Below are 27,628 nucleotides of genomic sequence, written 5' to 3' on the forward strand. Positions count from 1 at the left end.
CTCTCCCCTGACTCTCACATTCTCCTTTCTCACTCACAGCTCCTCTTGCTCACACTCGTGCTAGGCGGCGTGTCTCTCCCCCACCTTACTCTCTCCTGGTGGCCGCTGCCCACACCCCACCCTGCCCCGCATTCTGCGAAGTCTCCAAGTGGCACCCAGGGCCTGGGTGACCCAACTCGAGGTTTTGTAGCATGTCCTTTCCGCTGATGGGGCCCTGGGGTCATGGCATTTCCTCCTGGGGGTGACTTGGCAGTGATGTGAGCTATTTCCTTACTTCTGCAATTACAGACAGCACAGAGCCTGCAGCTGCCGATATGCTCAGACCTCGCAGCAGCAGCCACTGCCCCTGGACAGGTAAGGGGGTCCCAGCCCTGGCCCGGCTTGGGGGAGGTGTGTGACAGCGTCCCCAGGAGATCAAGGTCCTGCCCCTAGACTCCGCCTGAGCAAACGTGTGCTTCTGTTTTTAAGGGACGGTTCTGGCATCTTCCCCAGACCTGAGGCTCTCATTTAGAAGGACTTCCTCGTGACTAGACATTCCCAGGGAATCCGCTACCACCTCTGGTTCTCTGAGGTCAAGGCAGCTCTGAAGTGACCTCAGAGACCTCCCTGGGGGGTGGTGGTGGTGGTGATGAGTGGGGGGCTGCCTAGATCTCAGGGGGCTGGGTGCTGTCTGCTTCCGTGGCTGTGTGGCCTTGGCCATGTCACTGCCCTGCTCCTCCGTTTCCTAGAGTGCCACACGAGGCCAGTGCTGTATCCCCAGCAGGAAGGTCGGGAGGCAAAGGGTCAGGTACCGGGCTGGGTATCTAGGAATTGACTAGGTGCTGGGTTCTCCTGCGGGGGTGATGAGGAAGATAACAGGGTTGCTGATACAAGAGTCCTGGCCCACAACCTGTTCCCGCCATCAGGTCGCAGGTGTTAGGGACTGAGCACAGGCTGGGAGCCCCTGTCCTTTGCTGGCAGGAAGTCAGATGTGGCCATGGAGAACGGCGGCTGCGGCTCAGACTCTTACTTACTTGTGAAGAATGAGGGAACCTGCAGACTTGCTACCCAGAGCATTCAAGCAGCTCTGATTTAACGCTTGACTGAATACACAGCTGTTCCAGGTGCTTGGCATGTGTGTGTGTGTGTGTGTGTGGGCGTTAGGGAAACGAAAGATACATCGTTGCCTTTAGGTACTGACAACACAGTGAAGGAAGGAAGTCCGGAAAGAGATGAGACTGAGCCTGAAGTGGGCAATGGGGTTTTGGCATCAGCTCTTGCCTATCAGCTGGCACCTTGGGCAATTCAGGAGCATCCCTTCCTTCCTTACTGAGGTTTAAGTACTGACCTATGAGTTGGCGGGAGAGGGTGAAGTAAGAGGCTGGTGGAAAGTGCTTTGTCAATAGTAAGCTGGTGCGCAGACATGAGCCAGTATTACTGCTGGTACCAATACTGTTATTCTTACTGTAAATGCCTCACGGAAGAGGGTTTGTTTGTTCCTCATTTTATCCTTACTCTTCACGTGGCATTTGGCAAGTCATACAGTCTTGGAACATGAACTGAATGGGGAATGAGAAAGTAGTGTGTTGTACTGGAAGAGGATGGACAGTGAGCCTGAGGTCCAGCATCTGGTTCCAGCTTGGCTCCTGATTCTGTGCTCACTTGGGGCAAATCCTTTCTCTTCTCTGGGTCTCAACTTCCCCATCTGTCCAATGAAGGTTTGGGTAAGAAAGCCACAGTCTCTGCTGTGTGTAGGCTAAGTCGCTCAGTCGTGTCCGACTCTTTGTGACCCCATGGACTGTAGCCCATCAGGCTCCTCTGTCCGTGGGATTTTCCAGACAAGAATACTGGGATGAGTTGTCACTTCCTTCTTCAGGGGATCTTCCCCTTCAGGGATCTAACCCACGTCTCTTGTGTCTCCTGCACGGGCAGAAGGTTCTTTATCACTAGCGCCCCCTGGGAAACCCATAGACTGGTCTACAGTAGTAATGTCAAAATGGGCCTCCAGGAGTGAGTTTCTGCTCTGGATTGATGGGGGCTGGGGCCGGGGTGACGAGAGGCTGGGATTCTTTCTGTCCTTTTATAGAAAGATTTTTATGGAATGCCCTCTTCCTCCCTATCCTAAGCCTGCGAACTCGCCCTTGTTGACAAGAAAGAGCTGCTTATTTTTTCCAGTGAAGTCCCTTCTTTCCCGTCCTGGTCTCTGCCTCCCCATGGATCTAGGGGGCACCAGCTAAGCTCTGGCCTGGGGACGCCCCCTTATGGATTCAGGGAGAATGTGTCTGGTTTCAGAGTGGAGCCCATTCTCAGAAGGGTATCTGCTGGGCCCCCGGTGCAGCCATGTGTCTGATCACAGCTCTTGGGTTCCTTGGCAGCATGGTGGAGGGGAGAGAAGCCTCTGCTATCTTTGTGTGTGCATGTGTGCCTGTGGGGTGGACTGGAGAACTGGCTCTGGGTATATATTTCCATGAGTGCCTGGAGTGTGGCCAACTATGGGTGGGCCTGTCCAGCCCAACAGTTCCTAGAAGCAGGATCATCAACCAAACCAGCTGAGAGGTTGGCACTCCATTCTTCCCTCATGTCTTCAGCCAAAGAGAATCCAGAGCCAGTGTGTGTGTGTATGTCTGTAAGATGTAGGGGGAGGAGAATTTGTGGGGGGAAGACTATCATTTAGTAGCCCCTCCCCACCTGTTTATTTCTATAGAAGGGGGAACTTCAGGATCTAGGTTTGGAGTTGAGCTCAGCTGGCTGATGTGAGAACAGCGTCAAAAATCTGTGCAGCGCCCTTCACAGTTGGTAAAGTCTGTTTTGATTTTCTAAGTTCTTGACTGTTTACCAAAGCCTTTGTTACTCTCAGCAATCTTCCTTTTCATAGCAATGTTTCAGCTTGGTGGGGAGGCGTGTGCAGATGAAGATCCCAAGGTTCAAAGCTAGGGAGAGACTCACTCAAGATGGTTAGGGGCTTGGCTGAGGCCAGAGCCCAGGTCCCCTGATCATAATTCCTAATCGTGATTCATGTTTTTCTTCAGCCACCCTTGGTTGCTGCTTCTAACGGAAGAGAGGTGGCTGCTTTGGTTCATGGCTGATTTGTTTGCTCATTCATTCATGCAACAAATATTTTCTGAGGTTTGGGGAGGAGCTCCCAGTTACTGAGCTATAACCAGGTGTATCAGTTGCTTCATTCTGCACATATAGCTACCCTGTGAGGAAGGTTTTATTGTCATTACTTTTTTGCAAATGAAGGAAGAGAGGCTTTGAGGGTCAAAGATCAGCTGGGAAAGAACAAAGCCAGGTGCAAATCAGGGTCTGTGTGACTGCAGGGCCTGCGCCCTGTACCCTACGTTTTCCCTCACCCTGTACCCTACGTTTTCCCTCGCCCTGTACCCTACATTTTCCCTCGGGCCAGGCCCTGAAGATGTGAGAGTGGTTCCTGGTATAACAGAGGGGTGTGCCCTTGCTGCGGAAGCCCAGAGGAGGAAGCACCTCCCTGCCCTCCTTGCCCTGGCTGACTTCCAGGAGGCAAGGAGTGGGGAGGGTAACTCACAGACGGATATTTTTTTTTTATTTTATTTTTAAACTTTACATAATTGTATTAGTTTTGCCAAATATCAAAATGAATCCATCACAGGTATACATGTGTTCCCCATCCTGAACCCTCCTCCCTCCTCCCTCCCCATACCATCCCTCTGGGTCATCCCGGTGCACTAGCCCCAAGCATCACAGACGGATATTATCTGCGTATCTGGAAGCCAGAAGGAGAGACCCAGGCCAGGCTCAGGGTCCCCCAACCCCACGGGGATGTCCTAGGCCAGATGAGTCGAGACAAGCAGAGACTGAGTCTCATCAATGTAATATACATACCTGGGACCAGCTGGACCCCAAGTGAGAGAGAAAGCTGGGAAACTTTGATACCCAGGCCACCTCCCACCCCCCATCTCTGGGGCCCTAGACCCTGTCCCTACCTCTCCCCAGACAAGGAGCTCCATTCATTCACCAATAAACGTGCCCAGTGGGGTCCTAGCCTCCTTGAACTGGAAACCAAGGGGAGCCTAGTGCAGAATTCGCCAGAAATCAGGAAACTTCCTCCTTTCCTTTGCCCCTCAACTCCCTCTGCTTCCTGGACAAGTGGTAATGAAACCACTCCATGAGGGGGTAATTTTTGGAGGATATGAGCAGAGGCACAAAGGCATGGGCAGGCCAAGGCACAAATATCAAGTGTCAGAGGAGGCCAGAATGGGTAGCAACTTATTTCTTGAGGATTTTAGAGGTTCAACTGCCTTCAATCTCAACTGACCTCAACATTGTGAGGTCAATGTTGATATCATTTCCATCTGATAGATGTGAAAACTAAGTACTCACAGAAGGGCAATGATTAAACTATGGTATTTTACTGGTTCCAGGAATCTAAGGGCTGGGAGTGGCTGAGGCTGGTGTGAGAGGGTTTAGAAGTGAGGGATGAGGGACAATGTGACTCTGTGTGTGTGTGTGTGTGTGTGTGTGTGTGTGTGTGTGTGTGTGTAATGCCCGAGGCCCTATACCCAGGGAGTTCCCAGCCCGGAAGGAAGGCGATATCCACAAGAAATATGGGAACCAGAGGTGGTTCCCATACTCCTTCTTGGGTAGAGAAGTATGACTAATAGCCAACATTCATTGAGCTCTTCTTATGGATCAGGCATTTCCTATTCAATCCTTACAACAACCTTATGTCATAGGGTTAGGGTTATTTTTTTATTTTTATTTTTTTTACAGACGAGTAAATGAAGGCTCATGGAGGTAAAATTAATTGTCTTGGACAAGGATTCAGTTCAGTTCAGTTGTGTCCATCTCTTTGCGACCCCATGGACTGCAGCACGCCAGGCCTCCCTGTCCATCACCAACTCCTGGAGTCCACCCAAACCCATGTCCATTAAGTCAGTGATGCCATCCAACCATCTCATCCTCTGTCATCCCCTTCTCCTGCCTTCAATCTTTCTCCGCTTCAGGGTCTTTTCCAATGAGTCAGTTATTTGCATCAGGTGGCCAAAATATTGAAGTTTCAGCTTCAGCATCAGTTCTTCCAATGAATATTCAGGACTGATTTCCTTTAGGATGGACTGGTTGGATCTCCTTGCAGTCCAAGGGACTCTCAAGAGTCTTCTCCAACACCACAGTTCAAAAACATCAAGGGTTGGCTGATAGCATTTTGCCAACTGTCCCCAGTTGCCATAAAATTATATGACTGGTTCCCAGAAGTTTTCAGGGTTTTATCTTTTTAATATATTTCTTATTATTTATTTGGCTGCCCAGGTCTTAGTTGTGGCATGCAAACTCTTGGTTGCCACATGTGGGATTTACTTCCCTGACCAGGGATCAAACCAGTGCCTCCTGCATTGGGAGAGCAGAATCTTAGCCACTGGACCACCAGAGAGGTCTTCAGGGTTAATGATATATCTGGAAGCCTTATGTAAATGGCTTCAAGCTGGGAAGAACTTGGGATGAGCTTGATGTGAGCAGTTGCAATGACAGTGGTGCTATTTTGACATTTGATCTGATCTAATTAGCAGATGGTCTGGACTTCCTGTAAATACAGCTTTTTAGAGCTGTTGGTCATGAGTATCTGAAACTGGGCTACATTACTCACTGAGTCTTTGCATCATGCTGGGAACTATGTGCTTGGAATATTATGAGCTCCATATACAGTGGAAGGACCTGAGGCTCAGAGAATGATCAGCTTGATTATGGTCGTGAAACCAGGACGTGACCAGAGGCAGAGTTTGAATGGAGGTTTGTCTGATGCCAGAGTCTGTGATCTTAACCACTGTCCTTTCTCAAATGCTTTCTATCCTCTGTCTCACTGGATGCTCACGGAAATCTCTATAGGGTAGATCTGTTATTGTTCCCATTTTATAGATGAAGTTCAGAGAGGCGAAGTAGTTTTTACTAACTGTTGCACAGCTATTAAGTGAAAAAGCTAAGCCATATGATTCCAAGTTAAAAATATACAGTGTATTTTCAAATCGGCCATTTCTGAGGCCCATTAAAATTCTTTGTGATAAAAATATGTAAGATGGATTTACCCTCTTAACGATTTTTAAGTATTATTAACTATATACACATGTTGTACCACAGATCTGTAGAACTTTTTTGTCTTGCATGATTGAATCTCTGTGCCCAGTGAACATCAGCTCCCTGTTTCTCTCTTCCTCCAGCCCCTGGCAACCAATATTCTTTTTGTTTCTATGAGTTTAATTACTTTCAAAACCTCATATAAGTGGAATCATTCAGTCTTTTTTGCGATTGGCTTATTTCACTTATTAATATTCTCAAGTGTCATCCATGTTGTAGCAAAAGACAGAATTTCTTTCCTTTTACAGGCTGCATAGTATTCTATTATATGCATATTAATCTTTTACCAGATTTTGTTTATCCATTTGTCTGGTGATGGACATCTAGGTTGCTCCTGCCTCCTGGCTATTGTAACTAGTGTTGCTGTGAACATGGGTATACAAATATTTCTTCAAGATCTTGTTTACACTTTTTTTAAAAAAAGAAATATACCCAGGAATGAGATGTCTGGGTCATATGGTAGTTCTATTTTTAACATTCTGAAGAACCTTCATACTAATTTCCTGCATCATCTTACATTCCCACCAACAGTGAGTGCACAAGTGTTCCAATTTCCCCACGTCCTCACCAACACTTGTCATTTTCTGTTTTGATGAGCGAGGCCATCCTAATGGGTGCCATCTCGTTGGAGTTTTGATTTGCATTTCCCTGGAGATTAGTGATGTGGAGCATCTTTTCATACGCCTTTTCCCCACCTGCCCCTTGACAATTTTTTAAACAAATTTATTTTATTGAGTTATAGTTGATTTATAATATTGTGTTGGTTGCTGCTCTACCACACAGTGATTCAGTTATACATATATACATATATTCTTTTCCATACTATTTTCCATTATAGTTTATCACAGGATATTTTTTTCACTGTCCTCTGTTTCCCTCAGTATATCCCAGGATAGTGAGTATATTTCCCCATGCTATCCAGTAGGGCCTTGTTGTTTATCTATTCTCTGTATAATAATTAGCACCCGGTAATCCCAAACTCCCAATCCCTCTCTCCCCATCTTTTCATATGCTTCTGGCCTTTTATATCTTTGGAGAAATGTTTCTTCAGGTCCCTTGCCCATTTAAAATTTTTGTTGTTGTTGTCATTATTGAGTTGTAAGAGTTCTTTATATATTCTGGATGATTATTTGCAAATATTTTCTACAGTTCTGTAGGTTGTCTTTTACTCTGTTGATTGTTTCCTTTGGTATACAGAACTTTTAAAGTTTGATACAGTTCCAAATGTCTCTTTTTGCTTTTCTTGCTTTTGGTATCATACCCAAGTAATCATTGCCCATTCCAATGTCATGAAACTTTCCCTCTAGAAGTTTGATACTTTCAAGTCTTATGTTTAGGTCTTTAATCCACTTTGAGTTATTTTTGTATGTGATTGAAGATAAGAGTCCACCTTCCTGGTTTTGCATGTGAATATCCTGTTTTCCAAATATCATTTGTTGAGATTATCTTTCCCTGATTGTGTAGTCTTGGCCCCCTTGTCAAAGATCGTTTGACCGTATATGTGAGCATTCATTTCTGGGCTGTCCACTCTGTCCCATCGTTCTGTATGTCTATCTTTGTGCCGATAGCACCCTGTTTTGATTATTGGACTTTCTAATATGTTTTGAGATCAGGAAGTGCGAGGCCTCCAGCTTTGTTCTTCTTTCTCAAGACTGTTTGAACTGTTGTGGGTACTTTGAGATTTCTTATGAATTTTAGGATTTTTTTCTGTTTCTACAAAAAATACCACTGAGATTTTAACAGGGCATTAAATCTGTAGATCGCTTTGGGTAGCATGGACCTTTAAACAATATTAAGTCTTCTGATCCATAAACATAGTGTGTCTTCCCACTTACTTGTGTCTTCTTTAATTCCTTTCAGTAATGTTTTGTAGTTTTCAGTGTATAAGCCTTTTGCCTCCGTGGTTAAGTTTATTTCTAAGCATTTGATTCTTTTTGATGCCATTGTAAGTGGGATTGTTTTCTTCCTCTTTTCTTTTTTCAATTTTTATTTATTTCTTACTTATTTATTTTTGGCTGTGCTGGATCTTTGTTGCTTCACGGGCTACTCTCGAGTTGCAGCGTGTGGGTCTCTCATTGCAGTGGCTTCTCTTATTGCGGAGCACAGGCTCTAGGGTGTGTGGGCTTCAGTCGTTGCGGCACGTGGGCTCAGCAGCTGTGGTTCCTGGGCACTAGAGCACAGGCTCAATAGTTGTGGCACACGGGCTTAGTTGCTTCGAGGCATGTGGAATCTTCATGGACCAGGGCTGGAAATCTGAGTCCCCTAGATTGGCAAGCAAATTCTTTACCACTGGAATACAAGGGAAGTCCCCTGGGATCGTTTTCTTAATTTCCTTCTCTCTTAGGCCCATTTTATCTTCTTCTTCTTTTTTTATTAATTTTTTTTATTGAAGGATAATTGCTTTACACAATTTTGCTGTTTCCTGTCAAATCTTAACATGAATCCGCCATAGGTATACATATATCCCCTCCCTTTTGAACCTCCCTCCCATCTCCCTTTCCACCCCACCCCTCTAGACTCATACAGAGTCTTAAGCCCCTTTTAAAATCTTCATTCTACCAACAGGGAGACAGAGACCCAGAGTCATGGAGTGAGTTTAGTGTTTGAACCAGAATTTGCTTCCAACTTCACCGCTGCTGGGCAGGAGTGAGATGGATACAGAGCGGACTCTCCTTTCCATGGTCCCATTCAATTCCCCGCTTTGGGGAGCAGAGGGAAAAGCAGGGCCCCAGGTCAAAGGCATCTCTTCCTGGGTCCTTGCAGCCTCTGAAGAGCCTGCTCTCGGGCCATAGGACAGGTCTGTGAGTGGAGGAGTCGGCCACAGAGTGGTTTGCTTCCAGCAGGGGCCACAGCTTGGCCTGGGAGAGACAGGCTGGGCCTTGGAGTTCAAAATCTCATCAGCCATTTCCCAGTTATGTGACTGTGGACAAGTCTGTTTCATTCTCTGACCTCACTTCGTTCCCTGGAAAAATGGGCATTTTGTAAAACTCACTTTGTGAGGCTGATTTGAGAAGGAACTATGATCATGGGTAAGAGGTGTCTGTTCATTTAATTAGTAAACGATGCTCAAGGCCCTCAGCTTAGGTGGGTGGCTCCTACACCACCCCCCGGCCACATCGTCCCCCACAGAGCATGGTGTCCTTGAATCCAGGCGAGAGTGCTTCCTCAGAGCCTGAGTTCCTCCCACACTCCCAGGCTTGCGGGGTGGTGAGGAGTTGCTGAGGCATGGAATGTGGATGAACTTAGATATGACTGATTTTTAGCTTATAAATATTTAGACGCTTGTACTCTGGACCCCAAATGGCCCCACAATATTAGGGGCCAGTCTGACTGGTAAACACAACTTTCCAACCCACAGTCCGCACTGGGGAAGTACCCAGCACACACTTCCTGTTGCCCAGATCTCAGTGGTTCCTCCCCTCTAACGGTCCAGCTGAGGACAGGAGCCTTTTCTCCAGGTCCCCTAGGGGCCAGATTGTTGGCAGACAGATGAGACTGGTACCAGTGGGAGTTGGGACTGAATAGTCTGCAGGGCAGAGGGTGGGAGATACAGATGGTAGAATTCTTCTTGTCTTCATGAATATTTATACCCTCTTGGCCCAGCTTCAGCTAAACGTTGGGCCTGAGCTTGCTGCCTGGACTTGATCCATCAGGGTGGCCCTGCCCGCCTGTTAAGTTGAGTGGTTCAGAGTTGCCTCCTTCTCCCTCTAAATGCTCATTCCCTTCCTGAGTTGTTGAAAGCTTTGCTGGCATTAGCCCAGTGCTGTGTCTGGAGCTGGCAGGAAAGGCAATATGTTAGAGACCCTAAGGTCACTGGTGATCCATAGTCCCCTCCCCTGTCTTCAACTGACTGGAGACACTTGAAGTGATTGGAGACACTTGGAGACCAACAGTGAGAGAAAGTCACTTGAAGTGATTGGAGACACTTGGAGACCAACAGTGAGAGAAAGTCCTGACCATTTGTGGCAACTTTGTATGCTTATTTTTGGAACTTTTGTTAGGGTTATAAGATTGTGCAGATGAGGAAATCCAGGCTCCGAGAGGTAAAGTCACTTGCCCAAGGTCACACAGTAAGCAAATGCAGAGTCAGGTAACAACCAAGGTATTTCTGACTCCAGAGGCCTTTTCCGCAATCTGCTATGTCTCCCCTAGGGAGACGGGACACCTTTTGTTTATGCCAGTTTCCTCTAAATAATCATCAGGGCATGGTCGTTCATGCATTCGATCCCCTGTGTGTGACACTGAGAAAAAAGAGATAAAAAAGATCTAGTCTCTAACCTCAAGAAGTTCTCAGCCTGGTGAGGAAACAGCCACAGAAATCAATATTTACAACATGTTATGCTGACAGCTGTGCTCAGTACCATGTCAACCCAGGCAAGGCAGCAACTCGTTCTGTCTGGGGCAATCAGAAAAGGCATTCCAAAGGAAGCCCTCTTTTAGATTAGGTCTTAAAAGATGAGTAAGATTTTCCTGGGTAAAGCGATAGGCAAAAGGCATTCTCAGGAGGGGCCGTGGCATGTGTGCGGGCACCGAGGTCTGAGGAGAAATCGTTTTTAAAGAAGCAGCAAGAAGTTCAGTGTGGGGACTTCCCTGGTGGCCCAGTGGTTAAGAATCTGCCTTGCAATGCAGGGGACGCCGGTTCGATCCCTGGTCGGGGAACTAAGATCCCACAAGCCATGGAGCAACTAAGCCCTCTCACTGCAACTACTGAACCTGTGCGGTGCAACTAGAGAGTCTGTGCACCACAACAGAGGATCCCCAAAGACACAGTGAAGATCCCACGTGCTGCAACTAAGACCTAATGCAGCCATATCAGGAAAAAAAAATTCAGTGTGATTAGAGGGCAAGGGGCAGTAGAGGCTGGTGAGAGAGGAGGTGGGAAAGGAGCTTGCACCTGGTCCTGGGCAGGGCGGAGCCATGGAAGGTGTTAGAACAGGCAAATATGTGGCTGGCAGTGTGTTGAGGCATAGTACTGCTCAAAATTCAGTGTGCATATGAATCACTGGGCAATCTTGTTAAAATAGATGCTGTAACAGCAAGTCTGCTGTAGAGTCAGCTTCTGCATGTCTAACAAAGCTCACAGGTGATGCTAATACTGCTGGTGCACGGACCACAATTTGCATCATGAGTTTGTAGAGGGCTCAGCCTGCCTTCTCTGGAGGCTGCTCTCAGGGGCCGGCAGCCACTGTGCTGTTTAGTTACTGGAGAGATAGGCCTCCACCATCCTCTTGGGTCACCCTCTTTCAGCTCTCATCTCACAAGAGTTGATGTTATTGGTTGCTAGATATTTGCTTACTAGACAGATGTTTATCAAGCTCTTACTCTGGGGACTTCCCTTGTGGTCCAGTGGCTAAGACTGTGAGCTCCCAATGCAGGGGGCCTGAGTTCCATCCCTGGTCAGGGAACTAGATCCCACATGCCACAACTAAAAAATAAATAAAATAAAAGCTCCCCTCTAGCCAAGTTTGTATTGGGTGCGGGGATAGAGAGAGGGATTGGAAATGCTACTTTCTGGTCCATGTCACTCCTGTCTCTTGCCTCTGAAATAGTCTCTCTGCTTCCACACTTGTTCGTCACCATCTATTCTCTGCCCAGCAGCCAGAGAGAGTCGGATTATGCTGCTTATCTGCTTGACATAGTCCAGCAGTCCTCCAGTGCTTATAGAATAAAATCTAAACTTCTTACTGTGGCATAAGAGAGATTTGGGGTCTGTTGCCCTCTGATCTCATCCTTGTTGTTGTTAAGTTGCTAAGTTATGTCTGATAACTTTCTTTGCGACCCCGTGGACTGTCGCATGCCAGGCTTCTGTGTCCTTCACTAATTCCAGGAGTTTGCTCAAACTCATGACCATTGAGTCGGTGGTACTATCCAGCCATCTCATCCTCTGTCATCCCCTTCTCCTCCTGCCTTCAATCTTTTCCAGCATCAGGGTCTTTTCCAATGAGTCGGCTCTTTGCATCAGGCAGTCCAAGTATTGGAGCTTCAGCTTCAGCATCAGTCCTTCCAGTGAATATTGATTTCAATCCTAAAGGGTTGGTTTCCTTTAGGATTGACTAGTTTGATTTCCTTGAAGTCCAAGGGACTCTCAAGAGTCTTCTCCAGCACCATAATTTGAAAGCACCAATTCTTCAGTGCTCAGCCTTCTTTATTAGTCCAACTTTCACATCTGTACATGACTACTGGAAAAACTATAGCTTTGACTATATGGACCTTTGTTGGCAAAGTGATGCTTCTGCTTTTTAATATGCTGTCTAGATTTGTTACAGCTTTCCTTCCAGGGAGCAAGCGTCTTTTAATTTCATGGCTGCAGTCACTGTCCACAGTGATTTTGGGGCCCAAGAAAATAAAATCTGTCACTGTTTCCACTTATTTCCCCTTCTATTTGCCGTGAAGTGATGGGACTGGAGGCCATGATCTTAGTTTTTTGAATGTTGAATTTTAAGCCATCTTTTTCACTCTCCTCTTTCACTTTCATCAAGAGGCTCTTTAGTTCCTCTTCGCTTTCTTCCATAAGGGTGGTGTCATCTGCATATCTGAGATTATTGATAATTCTCCTGGCAACCCTGACTCCAGATTGTGCTTCATCCAGACTGGCATTTCACACAATGTATTCTGCATATAAGTTAAATAAGCAAGGGGATAATATTCAAACTTGATGTACTCCTTTCCCAATTTTTAACCAGTCTGTTAGTCCATGTCTGATTCTGACTGTTGCTTCTTGACTTGAATACAGGTTTTTCAGGAGACAGGTAAGGTGGTCTGGTATTTCCATCTCATGAAGAATTTTCCACAGTTTGTTGTGATCCACACAGTCAAAGGTTTTCACATAGTCAATGAAGCAAAATAGATATTTTTCTGGAATTCCCTTATTTTTCTATGATCCAGCAAATGTTGGCAGTTTGATCTCTAGTTCCTTTGCCTTTTCTAAACCCAGTTTGTACATCTGGAAGTTCTTGGTTTATGTACTGTTGAAGCCTAACTTGAAGGATTTTGAACATTACCCTGCTAGCATGTGAAACGAGTACAATTTTAATGGTAGTCTGAACATTCTTTGGCATGGCCCTTCTTTGGGATTGTAATGAAAACTGACCTTTTCCAGTCCTGTGGCCACTGCTGAGTTTTCCAAATTTGCTGGCATATTGAATACAGCACTTTCACAGCATCATCTTTTAGGATTTGAAATACCTCAGCTGGAATTCCATCACCCCCACTAGCTTTGTAGTAATGCTTCCTAAGGCCCACTTGACTTCACACTCCAGAATGTCTGGTTTTAGGTGAATGACCACACCAACATGGTTATCCAGGTTATTAAGACCTTTTTTGTACAGTTCTTCTGTGTTTTCTTGCCACTTCTTCTTAATCTCTACTGCTTCTGTTAGGTCTTTACTGTTTCTGTCCTTTATTGTGCCCATCCTTGCATGAAATGTTCCCTTGATATTTCCAATTGTCTTGAAGAGATTTCTAGTCTTTCCCATTCTATCCTACTCTTCTCATTTCTCTGGAGACACTGACCTTTCAGTTCTTTGAAACTGACACCTTTACTTTCGGCTTAGAGTACGATGAATTTATTCCCACTGCAGGCCCTTTGCACATGATACCCTATGCCTGGAGTACATTTCTTCATCTACATTTTCTCCTGACTTGTTTCTTCTCACTTTTTAGATTTTAGCCATGAGAAGATACAGGTTTTGTAGGACTCTAAAGTTTATACAATTTGGGGGGCCTTCTTTAAATTAAAGGTATGAAATTATAAATATACAATTAAGAGCAAGGCCTTAATATACAATTCAGAACAACTTCAAGGCCTAGGAAGGGATCTTGAAGTTTATGCTTCATTGGCTTCACAGTAGATCTGCCTTTGGTTTCATTTATATGTCACTTCCTCTGAGAAGCCTTCCCTGGTTACTCTATTTTAAGCAGCCCCCATCCAATAATCATCACGTCACACTTTTTATTTCTTTTGTTGAATATATCACAAGTTGAAATTACCTTGTTCTTTTATCTCTCTCCTTATTTTTGTTTGTTTTCCACATCTAGAGTATAGCTCCTTAAGAGCAAGAATCTTGCCTGTTTTATTCCCACAATGTCCCCAGCACAGTTCTGGGCACCCATTTGGGTATCAGGTGAATGAATGGACACGGTCTTGGTCCTCTGGGAGCTATGGCCCAGTGCTGGAAGGACACACACAGGCAATTTCAGTGAGTTTTGGGAGCCCAGGGGATGGGCATTAACCAGGCCTGGGGAGAGAGGAAAGGGTATGAAAGGGTCAGGGAGGTTTAGGAAAAACTCCCTGGAGGAACGGAGGCCTTAAAGGATGACCAGTAGTCAACCAGGCAGAGAGAGGGAGGGAAGCAGGAATGAAAGTGTGGATGGATGAGTCCCAGACCCCGAGGAGACTTGGCTGGTTACATTTTGGGTGATTTCAAGGGTTCTGTTGATGCGAAGGGACTTCTGCGCACCATATTCGGAACGAGGGCCAAGGGAGTGGGAGCCACCTGGGGACCTGGAACTAGAAGGAAAGTAGCCGAAGCAGCAAGAGTCTGGGTGGTGGGAACTGGAGGCTCCAGAGACGAGGCTCCAAGCAAAGGCAGGGTGTCCGCCTGAGACTTCCACACTGACTCTGGCCCTGTGTCTGGAAGAACGAGGCCTACTTCTGCTCGGCCTCCTGTGGGGCCGTGTGGACTGGGGAGGATCTGGGGTCAGACAGACCCAAGTACACATTGTCACAGGTTGGGTTCCTGGGAAGATGCTTCTCACGTGAGATTAGCCCACAGATGTGTTTTTCCTGGAACATTTTTAAGCAAAACCGAGATATTGTATAATCCTACCTGTAAATTCTTTTTGTTGTTCAGTTGCTAAATTGTGTCAGACTCTTTGTGACTGCATGGACTGCAGCACGCCAGGTTTCCCTGTCCTTCCCTGTCTCCCGGAGTTTGTTCAAACTCATATCCATTGAGTCAGTGATGCCAGCCAACCATCTCATCTTCTGTCACCCCCTACTCCTCCTGTCCTCAATCTTCCCCAGCATCAGTGTCTTTTCCAATGAGTTGGCTCTTCGAATAACTACTTTAGTTTGTGTATATAATAGATCAGGAATTAAAATCTAAAACTAGAGACATCCCTGGTGGTCCAGGAATTAGGACTATGAACTTCCACTGTAGTGGGTGTGGGTTCAGTCCATGGTGACCTAAGATCCCAAATGCTGGGCAGTATAGTAAAAAAAAAAAAAAAAATCTAAAAATATATAACCAATATATCAAAATTATAACCTCACAAAATTAACATCAATTTTTTTTCTTTTTCTGGCTGTGCTGTGCAGTTTGAGGGAGCTTAGTTCCCTGACCAGTGTGGAATCCTAACCACTGGACTGTTAGGGAATTCCCAGCATCAGTTTCTTAATTCCATCTAATACTTTGTATTGGAGTTCTCCTAGTTGTCTAGCAAATATTTTTTCATAGTTTGTTTAAAACAGGATACACACAAGGCCCACACACAGCATTTATTTGCTCAGCTCAGATTCTTGAACGAGAATTTGATGTTCCACTTCCTTGCCTCTCATTCACGCCTCCGCTCGCACTTAGGAAACTGCTCTCCCTCTGATCACGCGGGATAGACTTCCGAGTGGCCCGTGCAGTGTTTGCTTTTTTGTCTGCACTGTGCTGGGTCTTGCTGTGGCTTTTCACACCATTGGCCACTTTCCAACACTCTTGAAACTGTCTTCGCATGAGGACTCCAGTGTGGTCCTCCCCTGGTCCTTCTACCTCTTGACCACCCTGTCCCTACCTCCTTCCTAGGTTTTCCCTCCTCCTCTGACTTCTCTTTTGACGTTGGGCTCTTTAGGATCCTCCTGGGTGTTTCTTAGGTACTATCCCTGTTACACGTCCCCCATGGAATTCCTCCTCCCTACCCACACACTCTTCCTCTTCAGTGTCATCTCTGTGAAGACAGACTCTACCCAGCTCTAATCATCTGGGTCAGAAACCTGGCCATTCGTGTCTCCTCCCTTTCTCTCAACCACTGTCCCTTGCATCACTAAGTTCTGTCCATTCTACCTCCAAATCATTCTCACAGCCATCCATTTCCCTATGATCTGCCATGGTCCAAGCCTCCTCCAGCTCTCTGGACAATTGCAATGATCTTTTTCGCCATCTCTCTGCCTCTGGCCTGAAGCCCCTCCAGTTTGTTCTGTACACAATAGTCAAGTGGATGTGAGAGTTGGACCATGAAGAATACTGAGCACCAAAGAACTGATGCTTTCAAACTGTGGTGCTGGAGAAGACTCTTGAGAGGCTCTTGGACTGCCAGATCAAATCAGTCAATCCTAAGGGAAATCAAACTCGAATATTCATTAGAAGAACTGATGCTGAAGCCAAAGCTCCAGTACTTTGACCATCTGATACGAAGAGCCGACTCATTGGAAAAGACCCCGATTCTAGGAAAGATTGAGGGCAGGAGGAGAAGGGGGCAACAGAGGATGAGATGGTTGGATAACATCACTGACTCAATGGATGTGAATTTGAGCAAACTGCAGGAGTTAGTGAAGGCAGGGGAGCCTGGTGTGCTGCAGTCCGTGGGGTTGCAAAGAATCAGACAAGACTTAATGACGGAACAACACAATGCTCAAAGTCATCTTCCATAAACACAAAATGCTACATATGTCAATGACTCCCTGTTTTCTGCAGAATCAAGTACAAACTCCTTTAGCCTAAAATTCAAGACCCTACTTCAGTAGACTGATGATGCTTACTTTGTAGGTCCTGTCTATCCTCACCACCACCCCATCCCCTTAGTGAAAAGTGAAAGTGCAAGTCGCTCAGTCGTGTCTGACTCTTTGCAACCCCCTAGACTATACAGCCCATGGAATTCTCCAGGCCAGAATACTGGAGTGGGTAGCCTTTCCCTTCTCCAGTTTTAGCCAAACCAATCTTCTCAAGTTCCCCGAGAAGAAGGCACATTCTCTGCTTTCTTCCAGGTCTCTTCCTCTCTCCCAGCTGCATCAGGCTAACTCCTTCTCTTCCTTCAGCCTAAGCAGGAGTTGTTCTGGACCCTTCAGTCTGGGCTGTGGGCACCACTCAGAATGACCCTGACATCTAGAACCTCCACCATAACACTTGTTCAGTCGCTAAGTTGTGTCCTGCTCCTTGTGACCCCATGGACTGCAGAGCACCAGGCTTCCCCGTCCTTCAGTTATCACTTATCTGTTTCTGCATTTCTCTCTTGAAAATGTCCTGTTAGTCCCTTAAGGACAGAGACAAGGTCTGTTTTCAGAGGCCTCAGAACTGCCCAGCTGTGAGCTTGTCCAGTGAAGGTGTGAGTGAGTGACCGAATGGGTGAGCTGCGCTGTGAGGTGGTATTCCCCATTCACATGGTGAGAGTATTTTTTGAATAATCGATTAATGCCCCCAAAACCCCATCCCACCCCTAAATCCATGACGAACAAAATACCAAAGTTTTCAATGAAGTCTGCATAATAGTGCCAGGCAGGGCCATATTAGAGTCTGAGGGAAAAGGAAGAGTCAGTAATACTGATTTGGATTCTTTAAAATTGCGTTAAAATGTTATTTATCTGGATTACTGAGGTTTTTGGTGCTCCCTTAAATTTTGTACCCAGGTGAACACCTCACAAACTTTACTGTAATTCTGATCTGGGAGGGAAGACTTCCTCAACAGGCCTGGACAGGCATGGTAAAGGGGTCAGGGCCCAGGAGAGTGTCCTGGGTGGAGTCCTTTGTCTGGAGAAAGATCACTCTGGAGTTTTCCCTACCCTGCTGGACTGGAGCCTAAACCCAAGAAGAGGAAAGGACTTGGTTGGGGAGAGGGGTTGGGGGTGGGGGTGGTTAGGGATGCAGCTTCCTTAAAGACCCACAGTGAGCACCACACACTGCCCAGTCCATCTGTGGGCTGCCTCCCCGCCTCTCAGACCCCAGGAACAGGGTCCCCTAAGGCATGAGGGTTTTGTCCAGCAGGAAAAAGAATCAAGGGGAGTCCCAGATGAAGGGGCATCTCAGGCTCACCAGAAATGAAGGGAAGGAGGCGGAGATGACATGATGGAGCATCGATTTTCAAATTTTCTAGTTTCGAGATCTCTTTATATTCTTCAAAATTATTGAGGGCTCCAGGGAACTTTTGTTTACATGGGTTATATCTCCCAATGTTTACTCTATTCAAAAGCAAAAATGACATTCTAAAACGTTTTGTTTTTAAATATGAAACCAATAATAAACTCAGTTCATGTTAACATAAATCATGGTTTGAGTAGAAAGTAACTAAAGTTTTCAAAACGTAAACAATTTAGGGAAAAGAGTAGCATTAATTCACATTTTTCTTTTCCAATCTCTTTAATATTGGGTTCAATGGAAGACAGCTGGGTTCTCACGGCCACTTCCTCATTCAATCTATTGTGATAACACTGGGTTGAAGCATACGAAGAAAATCGGCCTTCCCACAGCTATTAATTTGTAAAGGGAGAAATATTTTTATGGATTTTTTCAGACTAATTGATGATATTCTGTCTTAAAACATTACTTATTTATCTATTAACTTTTTAACCGCACTGGATCTTTGTTGCTGTGGGCGGGCTTTCTCTAGATGCAATGCGTGAGCTTCTCCTTGAGGTGGCTTCTCTCTAGTTGCAGAGCATCGGCTCTAGGCACTGCTCTGCAGTTGTGGCACACGGGTTTAGCTGCTCCGCAGATCTTCCCAAACCAGGAGCCAAACCTGTGTCTCCGGCATCAGCAGGTTAACCAGTGGACCACCAGGGAAGTCCCTTGTCATCTGTTAGCAATGCGATATATTGGTCTATCTTGCCCTTTGAATCTTTTACCTCTGTGTAACTTGGAAACATCATGTTTTCCACTTTTGGAAAACGTTGGTTCACTGAGATATATAGGTCTTCCAAGTATTGACCTTTCATTATGAGGTGTTTGAAGGACAGGGAAGCCTGGAGCATTGCGGTCCATGGGGTTGCCAAGAGTCAGACACATCTCAGCGATGAAACAAGAACAACAATTATAAGGTATAAAAATTGCATTTATTAACATAACTACAAAGCTCATCAGAACATTCTTTAGCTGCTGGAAAGCTGTCAACCTCATGCTGGCAGAAACAATTTTTCAAAACTTCTAGTTTTCTCTTGTTAAGTTCAAGTTTTATCATTGGCAACAAGAATGGGTCATTTGTTTTCCTTGATGAGACAGGTTCATTTTATTTATATTTGAGAAAAAGTCTGCCAGATACTCAAGTCTCTGAAAACACCGTAGTTCGCCAGTCATTTTTTCAAGTGATAACAGTGATATGAAAAATGGCTCAGCTCACAACTCAAACAATGGCACAATGGTCTTTTTCTGAAGACAACCACTGTATTCCAGTTTGCAGCAGTGATGTTTCCTATGTATTTCCCATTCTGATACACAGATTATTAAAAAGATGTGTAGGGACTTCCCTGGTGGTCCTGTGGCTAAGACTCAGTGCTCCCAGCACTGGGGTCCAGATTCAATTCTTGGTTGGGAAACTGGATCCCACACGCTGCAACTGAAAATTCCACATGCCTCAAGTAAGATTCCAAATGATGGAACTAAAGATCAAAGATCTGGCATGCCACAACTAAGATTCAGGGTAGCCAAAAAAGAAAAATATTAGAAAATAAAAATTTTAAGAAATGAAAAAATTAAAATAAAAGAAGTGTACTTAAGATTTAATAAAATAATTTCCTTTCTTTATCAAGGACATTTAAAAGTGAAATTGGCTTCTCTTTTTTTTTTAACATGGAATGCATGGCGGTGAAGAATATGGCACCTGTGACAATTTGGTATCTCTGCCTTGATTGGTGCTAAGGAATCAGCAGTTTTATTCACCCTTTTGTAACATTAGCACAAATGTCAACACAGTGAAAAGGACAAATAATGTCTTGGTATTATTATGATGATTGTTTTGACCTCATGGATCCCCTGAAAGCTCTCTCTCGTCCCTCATTCACATGGACCACTCTTTGTGAGTTATTATCCTGTACCTTTGAAATAAAATGGCAGGATAGGTCACCTTTAGGAGTGGGAAAGTTCCCAGCTGAGTAGAAGCTAGCAATTTGCCGCTGAGGAAGCAATTTATGTATGTGTGAAACTCATTCACTTCACTGCATACTTGAAACTAACACAGCATTGTGAATCAACAGTACTCTGGTAGAAATTTAAAGAATTATGTAATTAAAATCAACTATGTAATTTACTCATTGGAAAAGACTCTGATGCTGGGAGGGATTGAGGGCAGGAGGAGAAGGGGACGACAGAGGATGAGATGGCTGGATAGCATCACTGACTCGATGGACGTGAGTCTCAGTGAACTCCGGGAGTTGGTGATGGACAGGGAGGCCTGGCATGCTGTGATTCATGGGGTCGCAAAGAGTCAGACACGACTAAGCGACTGAACCGAACTGATGTAATTTACAATTTTACTGGAGGGTGAGTTTTTTGTTTTTAAAGGAATCACAATGATGTGTTTGAATAATGGAACCTACATTTATTCAGCTAACATAGACAAACCACCACCATACTAAATGGAGCGAAGAACAAAAAGTTTATCAATCAACAAAATTCCAGTTACAACCTTTGATTTCTTTAAATTCACCTGGAAGTATCCCTAGACGTCTTCAAGTGTTTCCAATGCTCTGGGGCTCCTTAAAGGGTGGGTGTAATTAACAAGGCTAACCCATTCCTTTAAACTTTTTTTTTGGTTTTAAATTTAGTTATTTTTTATTTTTGGCTGTGCTGGATGTTCGTGTCTGAGCGGGTTTTTCTCTAGTTGCAGAGAGCAGAGGATACTCTCTAGTTGAGGTGTGTCGGCTTCTCATTGCTCTGGCTTCTTTTGTTGCACAGCACAGGCTCTAGATCACAGGCTCAATAACTGTGGTGCATGGGCTTAGTTTCTCCATGGCAAATGGGATCTACCCACACCAGGGATCTCCTGCATTGGCGGGTGGATTCTTTACCACTGAGCCATCAGGGAAGCCCCCTCTTCTTTTTATTTATTGGTTCATGGTGCTGGGAATAGAGTAGAATAGACAAAGTCCTTGATCTTGTTTTGCTCACAGTTAAGTGGGAGAGGGTGAAGCAATCATACAAACAAGAATATGATGACAATCGAGCTACGATTTAAGAAGTCCAGGGAGTTTTGAGATGGGACCTGACCTGACCTGGAGCTGACTGAGAAACTCCGTGAAGGAGTGAAATGAAGCGAAGGTCTGAAGCAAGAGTTGGAGCTGGCCAGGTGGAAGTATATGTGGACCCGGAAGAGCGCTCCAGGCAGGGGCATGGGTGTGCATGCAGCCGGCTCAGGCAGGAGAGTCCTGGGTGGGCTTGAAGACCCACCTGGGAAGTCCATTTTGGCTGGAGCCCCGTGAGAAGGTGGCACGAGATGAAGGTGGAACTGCAGCCAGACGTCAGGTCAAGGGTCATCAAATGGCTGTTTTTTCCGTTCCTGAAATTCTTTCTTGCCCTAGTCCTAGACCCACACAGATCCCTCTACCTGGAGCACTCTTCCTCGGCTCCTCTTTCAGGCCTCAACAGAAGTGTCACTTTCTTTCAAAGTAGATCTCTTTTTTTCTTCATATCAACACCCCATTTTCTTTGTATAGCAACTGAGTTTGTTTACATTGCCTTTGTCTGTCTCCCCTAGGAGACTGTAAGTTCCCTGAGGGCATGGTCCTGTCTGTCCTGTTCATTCTGCCTCTCCTGTGTTTAGCAGTGAGCCTGACGTGCAGTTGGAGCGCAGAAATATTTGTTGGATAAATGTATGAATGAACCAGATTTGAGATTCTGGCTCCATTCCATAATGCTGTGTGACCTTGGACAAGTCACATGACCACACTATACTCTGTAAAATGGGGATTTTACTTCCTATCTCAAAGGGAATTTGTGAGACTCAAAGAAGTACTGACTGTGGAAGCACTGAGCAGAATGCCTAGCTTCAAAAGAGGTACTCCTAAGTGTTTTGGGTTTTTTTGGGGGGGGTGGGCAGCATGCAGGATCCTACTTCCCTGACCAGGGATTGAACCTGTGCCCCCTGCATTTGGGAGCATGGAGTCCCAACCACTGGATTGCCAGGGAAGTCCGCTCCTAAGTATTGTCTTCCTTGCTTCTCGCTGTCAGTTCCCTACTTTTTTCTCTGGGCTGTGATATATGTATGATGAACTTCAGGCCTTGCTTAATCCCAACTGAGTCTCTTGCCATCCCATCCCCTCAGCTGCAACACAAACATCAGAGGTGCTTCTAAGCTTATGCGATGGCACCATAGTAAGAGGAACAAGAGTAGAGGGGAGGAAACACTGGTTTTGATGGAGAGTGGATGGGAGTGATGAACTGTTGAAAATGGACCAGACTTTGATTAGTGTGATTATGGCTAGCTTTAATCTTCTTTAATATACAGTTGAATCTTGAACAACTCAGGAGCTAAGGGAGGCAACCCTCCACGCAATTGAAAATCTGCTTATAATTTTAGTCGGCCCTCCCTCTATTGGGTTCCATATTTGTGGATTCAACCAACCATGGATTGTGTGGTATTGTAGTATGTATTTAATTTTTAAAAAATCCATGTATAAGTGGACCCACACAGTTCAAACCTGTGTTGTCCAAGGATCAACCATACTTTAAAAAAACTTTTTGTTTTTAAATTTTAGGCCTTTAAAAAGGTTGCAAAATAGTATAAAGAGCTCATGTATGGACTTCACGCAACATTCTCAATTCATAAACTACAGTACAGTGATCAAAACCAGGACATGAACATGGATACCGAGTTATCTAAATTATAGACCTTATTTGAACTTCACCACTTCTTCCCTCAGATACCAACCCAGCATCCCATGTCTCACTTAGTTGTCCTATGTCTCCTTAGTATCCTCTGACCTATGACAACTCCTCAGTCTTTCCTTTCTTTCATGACCTTATTTTTTATGTGGCTGCACTGGGTCTCAGTTGTGGCACGTGGGATCTAGTTCCCTGACCAAGGTTGAAACCCAGGCCCACTACGATGGAAGTGCGGCGTCTTAACCACTGAACCACCAGGGAAGTCCCAGCCTTGACACTTTTGATCATTTATTTTGTGGAATGTCACACAATTTAAGTTCGTCTGATGTTTTCTCATGACTAAATTGAGATTCTGCGTTTTGACAAAAATACCACTGAAGCGATGAGTGCTTTTCAGTACATCATACCAGGCGTACCTGATGTTGCTGCGTTTTGTTAACAATGATGCTACTCTTGATTGCTTTGTTAAAGCAGTGTCTTTTGGGTTTCTCCACTATGCTTTTATTTTAAAATTATATTAAAAATTTTTAAATTACTAAAGCAAAACATGCTCCTAAAAAGTTCAAACAAACAAAAAGTATAAAGTAAATATCCTTCCCACAACCTCTACCTCACCTTCCTAGAAGTTACTTACTTGTCAACACACTTTGAGGTATATCATTCTAGACCATTTTCTATATAATATCCACATATATAATGAGTTCATACCAATTTTTTAAATTTTGTTTTACTTAATAACATTATCCAGGGACAACTTTCCATGTCAGTACAATCAGATCTAACTTGTTCTTTCTAATAAATAGCTGCTATTTCGTTCTCTGGGTGACCCTAATTTACACTTCTGTATTTTCCAGATTTTGTATGAGCACATAAATTATTTTTTTAACATAGAACAGTTTATCATCAAAATTTCTATCTCAAATTTCATCAGTACAAAAATATTCAAATTTTGTCACAAAATTAAAATCATTATAATTTAAGTTAATATTTTAAATTTTATATATTTCATCACCAGGAATAGATTACCTAAAACTTTAAGTCAAAATGAGGTCAAGGATAAAAAGATATGTTTTAAAATGAAACAAGAGAAAAGAAATTCCACTGCCACTGATTTTATTGAATCTCAGAGGCCATTCATTTTAAAAACACACCATTATTTTATGTAGGAAGAAGAAACATTGTCAATTAATTGGAAAATGCCATCAATTTTAGAGTTTTTAAAGTGTGCAAAACAGGAGTCTTGAACAGAGTAAATAAGAAAGTACCATGTTGGCCCTTCATTGACCAGAATCCCTATGTGGTCTTTCAGGAACAGACAGGATCCTATGACCAGCCTCTACTTCCAGCACATAGAGATGGAGCCAAATAATTCCTTTCGTGTGGACTCAGAGTTCCGATACACCCTCTTCCCAATTTTTTACAGCATCGTCTTTGTGCTGGGGGTCATTGCCAACAGCTACGTGCTGTGGGTCTTTGCCCGCTTGTACCCTTCCAAGAAATTCAACGAGATAAAGATCTTCATGGTGAACCTCACCATGGCTGACCTGCTCTTCTTGGTCACCCTGCCCCTGTGGATCGTCTACTACTACAACCAGGGTGACTGGATTCTTCCCAAATTCCTGTGCAACCTGGCTGGCTGCTTCTTCTTCATTAACACCTACTGCTCAGTGGCCTTCCTGGCTGTCATCACTTACAACCGCTTCCAGGCAGTGACAAGGCCCATCAAGACTGCTCAGGCTACCACCCGAAAGCGTGGCATCCTTCTGTCCCTGATTATCTGGGTGTCCATTGTGGGCGCAGCATCCTACTTCTTCGTCCTGGACTCGACCAACAGGGAGCCCAACAAGACTGGCTCAGCCAACATCACACGCTGCTTTGAACATTACGAGAAGGGCAGCATCCCGGTCCTCACCATCCACATCTTCCTGGTGTTCAGCTTCTTCCTCGTCTTCCTCATCATCCTCTTTTGCAACTTGGTCATCATCCGCACGCTGCTCACGCAGCAGGTGCAAATACAGCGCAACGCCGAGGTCAAGCGCCGGGCGCTCTGGATGGTCTGCACTGTCCTGGCTGTGTTCATCATCTGTTTCGTGCCCCACCACCTCGTGCAGCTGCCCTGGACCCTGGCCGAGCTGGGCTTCCAGGACACCGACTTCCACCAGGCGATTAACGATGCACATCAGGTCACTCTCTGCCTCCTTAGTACCAACTGTGTCTTAGACCCCATTATCTACTGTTTCCTCACCAAGAAGTTCCGCAAGCACCTCACCGAGAAGTTGTACAGTATGCGCGAGAGCCGGAAGTGCTCCCGGGCCACCTCGGAGACGGGCACGGAAGTGGTCATGCAGCTCAAAGATGTCCCTGTCAAATCCCTCAAATATTAGTCTAACTGTTGGAGCCAGGCCCGGAGGCTTCTTCTCCATGGACATCATCGACTGACCTGAGGGGTGGGGGAGGGAAGGGGTGTCTGCCATGGTCCTGGCACCTCCTCCCTGGGCACTGGTGGCTGGTTAGGTATGGAGGCTACCTCACCAAGGTGGGGGTGCTGGCAGAACCAGACCGCTGGGAAATTCAGAACTTGAATGAGCCCCTTCAGCCACCTTTGGACACATGCCATATAACCTTGGCTGGCAGAGTCATCCCAGTGTGATAGCTCTGGAAGGGATGTCAGGACCAGGGGGGCAGTCCTTGGGAGCAGACCCTGAGTCACCCCGTTCACGCCAGCAAGGTGGCAGTCCCAAATGAGTCAGGCCCACAGTTTTGGCCCACCACTCCTGTTATCACTGAAAAGACAGAGAAGGGCTTTGGGGAAAGGGATGCGCCCCTGGCTATGGCACTGTCTTTGGGATCGACTTCTGAGCTGGGAAGATCCCACCCAGTCTCCACTCACAGGCACAGGCACTCACAATTCTTTGCGACACTTCCTAGGGGAGGGCCCCAGGTGAAAGGGGAGCCACTTCCACCCGGCTTGGTGGAACATTTTCCTAAATCATGTATAAACCTCTACTGAGTGGTGACCAGCAAAGATAGAACATGCATGGACCAAAAACTAGGACAGGGAGCCTTTCTCCTGAATCAGATGCGTCTCTTCCACCGGCCTGGGGTAGCTCTGGGGCAGCGGGAGAAACTCAACTGCCACTTCCACTGTCTGTCTTAACAAGGAACTCTGAGAAAGTAACTCCTGTGAGGCAGCCACCCACTGTGGACGGGCAAGGCCCGTCAAAGCCAAATTGGGGCCCTCCAGGCCACTGTGATGCCTGGAGGCTTCCATGGGAAACAACACTCAGGCTAAGAAGTGCCTGCGGGTAGGTGAGGCCTCCAGGGTGGAAGGAGCCTGTCATCTCCCCTCCCTGCCTCACTTTCTGGGAGGCCCCTCTGATTTAGCTCCTAGGAGGTGAGGGGAGCAACTACAATCCCTAGGGAAGGCAGGCACTTTGAACTCTGAGTGCAGAAGAGAGGGGGAAACTTCTCTTGAGGAGCTTTGGATGTCGGATCCTCCTCTCGCACCCTGAGCACCTGCAGTGTGAACCCAGCAGCCTCAGACTCAGGGGCTTGGAGGAGCCTGCCCCGATTTCCAGAAACCATCCTCCCTTCCAGCCAGTGTCCCTGCAAGGCTGGGATCCTGGTTTCCGGCACACTGGGATGATTTTCATAAATGCCTCTCAAAGGGCTAGTGACCTGCTTAGTCCAGTCGCCTTGGGCTGGACTTAGCAGAGGTGACCATGTGAACAGTGGAGTGGATTTGAACTTTGGTGTCACACAGACCCGGTTTCAAGCTGTGGCTGTGTCACTTCCTGCCAAAGGACTGCGAGCTGGATTTCCTACCTCAGAGTTGTTAGGAGGAGCAGATACCTCTTGGTCAGGGTGACTGCTCCTCCCAGAGTCTCTCTGTTTTTGAGACTTTGTTCCCCCTAAATCTTCCAGTAGGGGATGAGAAGTGAGTGTCTGGCTCTTGTGGGGCCAGACAGGTTCTCGCTCGGGAATAAGCAGCAAAATTCAGGGATGCTCTTTCAGGTTCTGCAGGCCACTCACTTGAATGCACATAAACTCTGGAACTGTGAGTGTGTGTGTGTGTCTACGTGTGTGAGGTGTGTGTGCCGCCAGCACAGCAGGGTGGGGAAGGTATCTGCATGAACGTAGTAGAGATAATAGCTTTGCTCAGAGAGAAGAGATGTGCAGAGTCAAGCAGAGACCAGAGGGGACCCCAGGGACCTGCTGGCTCCCCTGCTCTACATCCAGCCCTCTTGCCCAGTCCTTCTCAACGCTCCAATCTGCGCCACTTCCTTTGGGTCCTTGTGAGATTCCCTTGTTAGGATACACCCTCCTATTTTGCTCAAGTTCATTTGAATGAGTGATAATATTGATTACTTTGCAACCAAAAGAGCTCTGAAGGAGATAAATACTTGTATGCTAAAGCAGTGTTTCTTGAATTTCATCTGTTTGTGTACCTATATCATGAATTTTGCAAGATCCATGTACCATCTGTATGTTTTGCTTAATAAATATTTTTCTCTAGATTGAGTCACTTTTTAAAACTTGCGCCTATTTAAAGACCTAAACTGTAAATGAAGGTGAATGCCACCTGGCACACATAGAGGGAAACATAAACATAAAATGTCACTATTAAAGTCAAAATGTTCTTGGCATCCTATCTACAGTCACCTCATGAGCCCCATGACTTGCACAGCACACTTTAGGAGACATGGCTGTGATGTGTATAAAGCGCACGGGGGTCTGCATTTGCTAAGTGC

General features: G+C 45.6%; 2 protein-coding genes across 7 annotated transcripts in view; both read left to right on the forward strand.

The window, feature by feature from the left end:
- The first annotated feature begins 272 nt into the window (after positions 1-272).
- Positions 273-27,392, forward strand: PTAFR (platelet activating factor receptor). 6 transcript variants are annotated; one of them, XM_059874501.1, is made up of 3 exons: positions 273-354; positions 21,983-22,050; positions 24,187-27,392. In XM_059874501.1, exon 3 carries the CDS (start codon positions 24,203-24,205, stop codon positions 25,259-25,261), a length of 1,059 nt encoding a protein of 352 aa, XP_059730484.1. In that variant the 5' UTR covers positions 273-354; positions 21,983-22,050; positions 24,187-24,202; the 3' UTR covers positions 25,262-27,392. The 6 variants fall into 6 exon arrangements, with proteins under 6 accessions (XP_059730484.1, XP_005203219.1, XP_024857423.1 ...); XM_005203162.5 differs by lacking the exon at positions 21,983-22,050; XM_025001655.2 differs by lacking the exons at positions 273-354; positions 21,983-22,050 and adding an exon at positions 1,114-1,703.
- EYA3 (EYA transcriptional coactivator and phosphatase 3) overlaps positions 273-27,628 on the forward strand; it is a 188,334-nt gene continuing 160,978 nt past the window's right edge. Inside the window, exon 1 of the mRNA XM_025001181.2 lies at positions 273-354. The gene's annotated coding sequence lies outside the window, so the exon portion shown is untranslated. The remainder of the gene's footprint in view (positions 355-27,628) is intronic.

The sequence above is a fragment of the Bos taurus genome, chromosome 2 (genome assembly GCF_002263795.3).
Source record: "Bos taurus isolate L1 Dominette 01449 registration number 42190680 breed Hereford chromosome 2, ARS-UCD2.0, whole genome shotgun sequence".
NCBI lineage: Eukaryota > Metazoa > Chordata > Mammalia > Artiodactyla > Bovidae > Bos > Bos taurus.